This window comes from Egretta garzetta, unplaced genomic scaffold, assembly GCF_000687185.1.
Source record: "Egretta garzetta isolate BGI_Z169 unplaced genomic scaffold, ASM68718v1 scaffold8, whole genome shotgun sequence".
Taxonomy (NCBI): domain Eukaryota; kingdom Metazoa; phylum Chordata; class Aves; order Pelecaniformes; family Ardeidae; genus Egretta; species Egretta garzetta.
Window position 1 is genome coordinate 1849630 of NW_009260407.1, and position 10966 is coordinate 1860595.

General features: G+C 46.5%; 1 protein-coding gene across 1 annotated transcript in view; it reads right to left on the reverse strand.

Moving 5' to 3' along the window:
• The window catches only part of MXI1 (MAX interactor 1, dimerization protein), a 47283-nt gene extending 36323 nt beyond the window's left edge, over positions 1–10960 (reverse strand). The window contains exons 1-2 of the mRNA XM_009643465.2: positions 10863–10960; positions 10072–10175 (exon numbers count right to left, since the gene is read on the reverse strand). Coding sequence (XP_009641760.1) covers positions 10072–10175; positions 10863–10935 — 177 coding nt within the window. The 5' untranslated portion in view covers positions 10936–10960. The remainder of the gene's footprint in view (positions 1–10071; positions 10176–10862) is intronic.
• Positions 10961–10966: the final 6 nt, after the last annotated feature.

Consider the following 10966-nt stretch of genomic DNA (forward strand, 5'->3'; position numbering starts at 1 on the left):
CGGCTGAACCTCATGAGTCTCTTCCATTCCCACAGCTGAACTCCCCAAAACCAGAGCAACACCCCGATAAGCAGCAGAAGATGGCACTCTGCAGGGGAAGGGTTTTCCAAGCCAGGCCACACAACAGCAAGAATGTTGTTTTGCATTCACTCTTGCAAACTGGGGCCAGCAAAGAAGTCCCCAGCTGGCTTCCCTCCCCACTGTGCAGGCTGGGAGCAAGTCTGCTGGTACAGGCCTTCTCCTGTACCACCTGAGACCCTACATGCAGAGGCTGGCCCTAGCCCCACGTGCCCCATCTCATACACTCCCTCACTCAGGGCCCTGCATGGCCAAGAGGAACTGAGGTTGCTGAACAAGCAGCTATTCAATATTTTGTTTTCTCCTCATTGTTCAAAGTGTGGCCTCAAGCCAAGCCCTGCTCTGAATACAGAACCAGTGGTTTCCTTACAGGCTTTTCGACAGGCTCACCGAGAGCAGCGGCTAGGCAGTTCACAAGCAAGTTCATTGTCAAGCATCCCCTCTTTCCAAATTGGAAGCTAAGGAACAGGGAAATCAGAGTTGCAGCTTCTTGCCCCTCTGGGTGCCTCTATGAAGACCCCTCAAGGGCCTGGTTTTGTGGGTCACTTTACACATTTAAAGCACAACTCTCTTGTGGCTGTGCATCACCAGCACTTCCTCAGCTCAGATCCTGGGCTCATACTCTGGAAAAAATCACAACATGAGGAACAGACTATTTGGGGGTCTCCTATGCCAAGCTGGGCTGAAAGGGACTTTCTGAATGTGCACAGGGCTGCTGACCGGGGCCAGGAGCGATGGGAGTTCTCCAGCGTGCTGTTCACTGCTCCATTGGTCTGCCTTCTAACTGCTGTGACAAGTGAGCAAAGGCCCTACAGAAACCACCTCCTTCCCTTCCCAGCCCACGGTTAACCACATCAGAAGGGGTTGGTGCACACAGATCAGACACAAAGGCTGACGTGTTCATTTTGGGAGGTATCTTAGCCATTTCAGTAGAGAAACCCTAGACCACATTCCTTGGACATAGAGCAGTCAACATCTTCTATAATGATTTAGAACTTGGCCAAATTCAGATAGATTCGCACAGGTCAGGAAAAAGTACATTCCTTGCCTTCACCAAGGCAAGGTTCCTGTCTATGATCCATGACGCAAGGGAGTTTGAGCTTCTTGTAGACAGATTTTTTTTTTTTTTTGTCTTTGTTTTTTTAGTACATTGACAAACCCATGCTGTTCAGGACCTGGTGAGCAGGAACGTCAGGTGGCTTCACCATGGCACCTCCAAGCTCCCCCATGAACAGAGAAAAGCATGGCACAGAATGAGGACAGCAAAATACAGACACTTCCTCACACTAATGTCAGATGCATGCTGTCCCCCAGATCTCTCCCAAGTCCTACCTGGGAAGGACAACCTCCCTACACGATCATCATAAACAGAGCATTTGAAGCAAAATGAATTATTTAAGTAGAATGAGGCACAAACTTCATCCCTCCCCTGCTAACACCTTAATATCTCTGTTAACGAAATTGTCTCTGTTGAATATTCAAGTGCATTACCGAGCAAGGTAAGGCCTGACACTGCAGAAAGCTCTGTGTGGTCCCTGCCACACTGATTTCCAGCAGGCTCCATGAGTCTCACTGCATGGTCAGGGACTCAGTCGCTTCCAAGGCCACACCACAACCAGTACCATTGCTGCTGGTACTTTGCATGGCACAAAGATCGCAGTGATTCACAGAAAGAGAATAAAGACACAGGAGGCAATTTTCAAATCTACCTAGAAAAACTTAGGATCTTAAGTCTCATCTTCTTTCAAACAGCCACAAGCTCCAAAACACCAATTCTGCTTCCTGAAAACAGGATTAGGAAAGTGTGTGCATTACCCCAATGTACAGATGGTGGGAACCATATCATGTACAGATGGTAGGACCCATGTAGGTCATCTGACCTGCCCAAATCTTGCAGCCTTTCGGCAGCAGACTCGGGAAACAATCCAAGGGCCCAGCATGCCAGCCCTTTGCCCTATACCATGCTTCTTCCCACACATAACATTACCCTTTTGAGAAAGATGGTCATATCCAGAAATAGCCTCAGCAATGTCATCTGCAGAGCAACAGTCTGTTTGGGGAACATGTACTTCTCTGCAACATGCATCTTCTGACCTAAAGAAACTGCCTTCAGATGCACTGGGGGAAAATGAGGCTTTCTGAGTAAACGCCACCTGACTGAAACACACTTTGTTTGAAAAGAAACTGATGGCATTTGTATGGCTGTGGGCCAGGCAAGACTTTCTTCACTTTTTTTATTTAGACTTGTTAGTTATCTCTCATGTTACAACCCTATTGCTGCAACGTGTCTGGAGGTGAAGGGAGGGGAAATATACTTGAAAACAGGAAAATACATTAACGCTACTGTTAGCTACACATTGTTTTAGGGAAACTGAGGCACAGAGACTTATACGGGCTGTAAGAAAATCAGGAAGAGAACCCAGATGTCCTGATGTCGGGGGCTGTATTCTGTCAACAGGGACATACTCATCTATCATCTGGGAGAATCATGAAAAAGGAAGGCTGAGAAAAAACAGAAGAGCTCCGATTTCTTCTGTTCTTACAGTTCTGGCTCACAAGCAGCAGCAACTAACATGAAGACAGCGAGGTGGCTACCTCCCACTGCTCCCAGATGGCCAAGCTACTTGTGAAGCAGTTCATGAACTGCTGCAGCTTGTAACCTAGCTGTTAAAGGCAAACCAGAACTGGTGCTATTACCTTATCATACCTATACATTGCTTTACGGCTGCCCAAGCACCTGGGCAATGGTGACTGGAGTAATAGTCTCAACAGCACACCCAATGTCATCTGTCCCTTCCCATAACTACTCCCTTCTTGATGGTATAACACATGGAAGGAGATAAATGAGAAGCATTCAGAAAATAATCAACTTATTTACGCAGAGGAACTTTAATCAAAACTGAGGCATAAGAATTATGCTCAGTCCACATGCCTGCTTGTCACACAGCAAGCAGCAAAGTATAAACAAGTAATTACGATAATGTTGGAAATCATCTAGGCTACTTGAAACTGGATTCATAAAGTAACAGAACTGAAGTGAAATCACTTCCCTATCAGAGAATGGCAGTACAGTAGGGAGCACAGAAATGAGAGATGGGAATTTATCCAGCAGGGTGGAAAAAGCAGGCCTGTTCCCTCTGAGCTGATCAACAAGGCAGTGTCTCATGGAGAAGAGATCCAGGCAAAGGCCAGCCAAGTGCACAGCCCCAGAGACCCACAGCCTCTGAACAAGAGAGCCCAAAATATTCAACAAAAACAAATCCTATCTTTGTTGGTTCAAAGGGGGTAGGGAGTAGGAGCCAACACTCTCAAGAGGAGTGCAAACAGAAGCCAGTCTTTGACTTTGAGCAGAAGTTTGTCAGGACGGATCAGGAGATGATCAACAGCAGGAACTCCCAACAAGCAACACAATTAACTCAGCCACATGACATGGACTGGTCAGTCTGGGTCAGAAAGTGAAATGGATTTCAAAGCTCAACCAGGAGCAAGAAAGGAAAAAGTCAGTCTTACCTACAAAGAAGGGAGCAGCTGGGAACAGCGCTACAGGTGACAACCAATTCACTGTCAAGCAAAGGATCAGGTCAGGTTAAACAAAAGCATGAAGGATAAATCACTGCATGTGTTGTGGGAGAGGCATTACACAGAGAAGATACAAAAAGGGTACAAGTGTGGCAAGAAGGGAAGAGAAAAATCAAAACACCAAACAAACAAGGAGTACTGCTTAAACCAGGGAATTGACTGTACACTGAATATAACGGGAAGAGAAAATGAGGGAATTCCAGGAACAGATGACCAGGTTTGACCCAAATATCCTCCCTACGATCCCAGGGCACCAAATCTCTCTAGGAGCTGGGCCTAACAACTTTTACATTTCAAAAGACCCTAAGCACCAGAATCTGAAGTTTCCTGTCACTGCACCAGCACCACTGTCAGTGATGCAAATCAGCCCACAGCAGTTGCAGCACAGCTCAACCTGGGTGGAGTGCTGCAACATGAAGGGCATGAGCCCTGACTAGCAGTCCCACTGCTGCAAAACAGCATGCTCCTATAGAGGCTTCCCCCAAATCTGGCAGAACAAAGGGATCATGAGCCTTCAGCCACAGAAAGCAACAATTCACAGCAGACAGATGCTGCAGCAGTGAATTATAGCAAAGTTGCAGATAATGTCAACAACTGGGCCTGCTTCTAGTTTACACAAAGGCCTCTCGCACAACTCGGATGGTCTAAAGAGACCACAAATTACATTGTACACCTACTGAAGGTATCGAAGTATAAATCCAGCCCAGAATCATGGGTGTCTGCATAGACTCCCTGCCACACAGATCTCCCTGTGCATGGCTATATTACTAATACATAAAGGAAAGTGGGAACTGCAGCTCTACAGGATCATCCCACTTGGAGGGCTATAAAGTAAACTGGGTGACAAAGGGGAACGCAGCAGGTTTCCCCCATGGAAACCACTATATCAGCCCTAGAACTTTCAGAGGCCTCAATCCTCACTAAGGAGCGGGGTTTATGCTTCTCATGCCACTTGCTGGGTTCACCCTTACTTTCTGTATTTTCCCTAGTAACCTGCCAGTTGTACTGAAAAGCCAAGCATCACTGAGAAGACACTGCATACAAAACCTCACCTACATGGGGTATTTTTTTTCCCCCCAAATAGTTGGCAGGATCTCAGCTTCTGATGGAGATCAGCAGAGACAAGGAAAGGCAAAACTTAGTGCCAGCAGGTTCAGAAGCTCCAGCATCACTACAACTTGCTTGCCTACACTTATAGACTGCACTGGGACAAATTACATTAAATGGGGAGATGGGATGTGCTGAGGCTGTTTGTGTACAGCCCTACCTGCCAACCTGCTCTGATCAACCGTACCCCAGTACAGACCTAGAGAAGATGGTGGGGTTGTAACAAGGGGCAATTCCGCCTCTTGTGCACGGACCAGCAATCTGTTTTCCCAGTCTAACACTCAAACTGTCACTACGCTTTCTCAAAAAGAAGTCATGCTCATTATGCTTTCTCAAAAAGAAGTCATACTCACACTTAACTATACTCAACGCTGCTGGTCAGTCCCTCTCAACATCTCTAACAATGAAGCAACCCTTAAGAGCCCAGCCTTGTCCAGTTTTCCTTTCTTGAAAAATTAACTAGCATATTCATGTATAACCTCTACTGGAAGGCAAGATCCCATCTCCAACTTTTCGAGACTAAATTTCAACAGCAGCATTAAGATTCCAGATAGTAATCACACTGTTTGTACATTATCAAAATGCGGCATAAATCAAAACGTGGCACAGCAAATCTCATCCATTCTCTGTTTTACACATGTGGATTTGTACTATATGAAGCAAAGCCAAGTCCTGAGCCATGAATAGAGCTCCCTGGCACTACAAGGCTTGAGATAGAAAGCAGAGTCTCTATCCCTGGTGTATTACACAAGGGCCAGATTCTAACCCACCTACACACAGCAAGTCAAAACTCAACTCCCACTAGCCGTGGAGCAAGGTGCAATCCAGTGCAAGCGCAAGCAGCTAAAAAACCATAAGCCCCCAAACAAATAAACAAAATGTCATCCAGAAACAACAACTGATAGAGGCTAGGAAGCAGCAACGCTGTCAAGAAAAAGCCTTAGAGACCAGCTCCCCAGGATGTGAGGAAAGGGGTAGGGGCTTTGTGCAGAAAAGTAGAACATCGGCTTACACAGAAATCTGCTCTTTCAAGAATTTCCTACACAAGATAGGCAAACCACTTGGCCCCCTGCACCTTCCCTTCCCCAATAAAATCAGAATTACAGCACTGTCCTAACTCCAGAGGATGTAGGAAGGACTGAAAATTGCCAGGTACTCAGTCATCAGCGCAATGCGGGGGCAGTGAACCTCCTCTGACAGAAAAGATATATTATATTTAAAACTGTGCTTAAGCAAGTATTCACCACCACCCCCTACTCCTCCCCTGCACAGCCAGGTACAGCCACACAGCACTGCTGTTCTGGTAAATCAGGCTTTCTTGTGCACCAGACAGCCAAGGTTGACTCGCAGCTACACATGCCACATCCTTTTAGCTTCTGCGCCCATGTTTGTGAACCTGTGGCACATGAAGCCATCACCTGAGGCATATGAGGTACCTAGTGCACCCCCAATCTTTGCGCAGGGACACTGTGAGCAAATTAAGCTTAAAGCCAAGAGCACCTGAGGATTTCAATAACACAGCCCCCATCCCTACCCTCAAAAAACAGCTTTAAAGGTTACAAGACTGGAGGGCTACAGAGAAGATTCAGCACAAAACTAAGTGATGGGGTTTAGAAGTGGGGGAAAAAAAAAGTTTCAGATGGGGCAGAGGTGAGCGCAACTACAGAGAAAATGAGGAGCTGCATCACTAGAATAGCCAGAAGGGCAAAGAAATCCAGACACCCAGATTTTCAAGACACCATGTCCAAAATGCCTTACCATACCCATTACAGCTGCTGATTCCAAGCTCTGCAGGCAACCTGCTACCGGACTGTAGATGTCTGAAAGGCCTTGGGGAAGCAGCCTCAGACACAAGGGAGGATAATGGGAAGAGAGGAAAATGAAAGGAAAAAGAAACTGGACAGAGATCAAACCCTCCCCCATGGAACTGAGCAATAGATTCTTTGAGTGCCCTTAATAACACGGGCCTCCCGGGATTGCTGAGGGCTCCTAGCGCCGCTGGGAGGGTGCTTGGCATTTCCCCAGGATCAGACCAAAAAATAACAGGCTTTTCTACATGCCCGAGAGTCTAAATAAAAACAAAGCACAAATGACAATCTAATATTGTAACGTAATTTCAGATTCCGTTATAAATCTTAACTTCATTAAACTGATTGTATTACGGAGGAAAAAAAACAATTTAGCATCCCTGCTGTTTATTTTATTTCCCAAAATGTATAAATATCAAACCAGTCTAATCCTAACTAACTATAATGAACCTTACAAATAACTGGGTCTATTTAGAACTGCATATGTAGGCTCCATAAGAGCAGTTTCCAGTGACATCGAATGCAAGTTAATGTACCCACAGAACTGTACTCCCAGCATGGGCTATTTCACTACTCCAGCAAGTTTTTTGAACTCAGCTTCTGTCCCAGAAATGTCTTCAGAAAGAATGAACATTAAATAAATGATACTGTATGTTACAAAAAATCTCTGCTAATTTTTCATCCCAGTCCAAAAACCAAAGATAATTTTGTCAAGAGCAAATTAAAAAAAAAAGGCAAAATCAAATTATAATTTAATATGGGTTGGCTAATTGATTTGCTTGGGGTTTTTTTTGCTTTTAGCTATGTGTTAAATGTTTTGGGGTTTTTTTTTGTTTTGGTTTTGGGTTTTTTTTTTTTTTTTAAGTTTCCTATGTTTATTATGAACTCCAGGTCATAATGACTGTGATTCTCCACATATTTTTGCAAGTGGGTAATTTTCAGTACCTAAATATCCCTGACTAAAGCAAGACTGCATATTTTTAAATATATTCAGGTTTTAACTCACATCATGCAACACTAGGTCTTTAAAATACCCATGCAAAACACTACACATACATACAGATAATGTCCCGAGGATTGCAGAGGGGAACCCCTCTGCAGCAATCTGCATGCTGTTGGTTGCACAACTGAGACAAATGAAGGAAGAGAGAACCTGAGCCAAAACAGCCTTCTTTAAAGATGCATCATGTAAATTAGAAATAATGAAGCAATGTTTTCCCTCTTATCTGTACACCCCTGTTTGGGGTAGAAAAAAAATTATCTTCCTGGGACTGGGAGACCATTGTAGTTCTAGAAGAATAAGATTTGCTCCACCATTGCCAGCCAGGGCTGGGCTGTCTGCTCTTCAGAACTTTCTGGGTGTTTGTGCCATGACAGCACAGAGCCTGTTGGGAAGAAATAGCTGTCACGTCTGAGCTGCAAATGCTGAAGCGAAATACTTGGATTTAAACTATGAATTAAAAATCATCTAGGCTCTGTAAATTCTCTGCACCACATAATCATGGATTATTTGGTTCAATAAAGACTATCAACAACGCATATGTGTCGATTTCTAAAAGCGTATAAATAAAGGAAAAAAAAAGGAAAATGAGGTTGCTTGGGAGACATTTTTACAGGAGACTTTTAAATTACAAGATCTGCATGAGATCTAAATGCGTATTTTCTCTATAGTAATTAAACATTTTGAGACAGAAGTAATTAAGAAAATCTCTTGTCCACACATGAAATGTCAGTTTTGCCCCTCATCAAGGGCTTGATATTTAATTCAAAGTCCATTCAAACTCCACTAGACAGGACTTACTGAATTGTTCCTTTGACTTCAACAGGAAGGGATGATACAGAGCCTTCCTTAAATAAGGCTGATGCTATCCTCAGCATCATACAAAACACACTGCAGTGAATTTGGAGGCACCCTGAACTTCACAGTTGTCACTTCCCGGCACTGCAGCCATCTGGAAGGCCTGCCATCTCCTACAGCAAGTGCAAGCTGCTACGGCTTGCGCTAAAAGAAACTTCCATTTCCAACTGTGTGTGTAAGGTCTGAGCTCCCCCAAAACCCGCTCTAGTCTCTGCCTGGAGCAGACCTGACGCCGGTCACTCCCTGAGGCTGAAATAAGCATGGGAGGCAACTCACCAGACTACACTCTCACTCTGAAGATTCAATTTGGCCTCGATATTCCTTCTATAATGAAGGATTTAAAGAAGGCTAGAAAATATCTTTTTTCTGCCTCTCTGTTGCCTTTCCCCCCACATCAATATATTCAGCCTGTCATGCTAACAGCCCAGCGGGCTGGTCTCAGCCCAAAAAGGCACCCCTTGAGAGCTGTGCCCGAGGGCTCTGTGCTGGCAGGGCATGCTGAGCACCCAGGGACAGGGAGCACTCTGCATCCCTCTCTAGCCTACAGGCTGCTGGATTCCGGTACTAAGGAGCTCCTGAGGGGGATGTGCTTCCAGCCCTCCTCTGGAGAAGGGCAGGTTGCCATGACAAAGGCCTTTGAGAGAAAGAGGTGTGGGATGGAAAAATAGTATGTGAGAAACCTAGAGGGAAAAATACAGATCTCAATTCAGCATTTGCCATCATTTCCCAACACAAAGTCACTGGGATTTGGGACTTAATCACCTGAGCCACCTGCCACCATTTTACAGATTGCACAGGCCTTGCTCCAGTAAAAGCAAGCTTGCAATTGCCTCTTCAGAATTATACTTTATGCTTCTAAAGTTTCTCCATCCCGGAAGGTCTCAACAAGGTCTGAACAATTCTACAGAAGGGAGCAAAAGAAAACAAAAAGAACAGGAACGAGAGGGGAGAGGCAGATCTTCCCACAGCGCCAAGTGACAGGCTTAATCCTGTTGTCTCTTCCAGATTTAAGAAACCAAGAAATATGGCACTGTATAATAAAAGAAGTGTCAAAAACATGGAGTTCTACAATTACCAAGCAATCAGAAAGCTGGGAAATCCCACTGCCCTGAAAGGCAGAGTGAAAGACGGCTTCGTTTTCCTGAGCTGAATTTTTAACACATTGTACATAGCAGCCAGCCATCTCCCTCTCTCCCATTTGTTGTAGGGGATCCATTTCAAAACATCATTTCCTTGCTTCAAATCATGCCTGTCATTACAGTCCCAAAGCACTCAGGCTGCACGCACGCTATCCCTTAAAAGCGGTGACTTCTGGGTTGGAAAGACATCAGCTGTATATAATGGGAATAGCTATTGCCTACCTCCTCCCTGAACCCTATGAACAGATCTCCCTATTCCCCTTCCCTCTGCAGCATCTGAGCCTTGGCACAGAGTCAGCTGGCAGTGCCACTTCAGATACAGCTCCCCTGTGTCCCCTCTGCTCTCAGCGCTACGGATCCAGAAGGGACGCTGTACTTGTGTGTCCCAGCTCTGAATCCCCCCACACTCAGATTCTTCCCATTTTCCCCGCAAGGTAAGTTTTCCTCCTCTGCCTCCAGCTTTCCTCTCCAGCTTCATCCTCCCAGCCAGCCAGCCCTGCACCCCACGCTTTCCAGCCCGCATCCTCAGCCTCCGTGTGGGCCTCGGGTCTTGTAGTCCAGGACTTGGAACGGAGGGGAAGGTCGAGGCGTAGCCATGTTCGCATTCTGCATGAGAATCAACAGGCAGGGCATTAAAAAAAAAAAAAAAAAAAAGCCATAAAAAAAAAAAAAAGGAAAAAAAAAAAAAAAAATCAGCAGGCAGGCCTCGCCACTAACCCGTCAGCCTAGCTGGGGAGGCCCTTAACCACAAGAGCTCAGGGAAATGACTGATGATGTATTCAGAGGGAAGTGGACTGGGAGGTGGAGAAAAGAGAGGAAGGGGAGTGTAAAGGCTCTGCCAACCTTGGAGGAAGGACAACACCACTCAAACACCTGAAAACATCAAAAGAAAACACGACAGCCCGGAGAGCGCCTCGTCTCTCTCCTCCTGTCCAAGCTACCTGAACCGGGCAAGCCAGGCATGTTTCACTGTGCCATCGAGCCCTCTGCAAAGCCAGAGCCACCCACCACCATCCTTCCTGCCCGGTGGGACGCTTTCACGCCAATCCCCACTTTTCCTTCCAGCAAACGCATTCACCCTCTCCGCAAAAACCTTTCACCTCAGCCACCGCCTCCGGCGGGACCTGCCAGCCCCGTCCCTCGCCAAACCCCTCACTGCACCGGCCCACCAGCCAAGCTCGCTCCGACCCCCTTGGCCGGGGCCGCTCTCGCCCCTCCGCGGGGATCCCTGACCCCAACCCCGCTCCCCCCCAGGGAGGGCTGCTGCCCCAGCACCCCTCCCCCCCCCATTACCTCTCTCCCTTCGCTCCAGATACTCGGCCGCCTCCAGCAGCCGCTGGATGTTGATCATCTGGACCCGCTCCATGGCCCCCACGCCCGCAGGCGGGGGGGGCCGC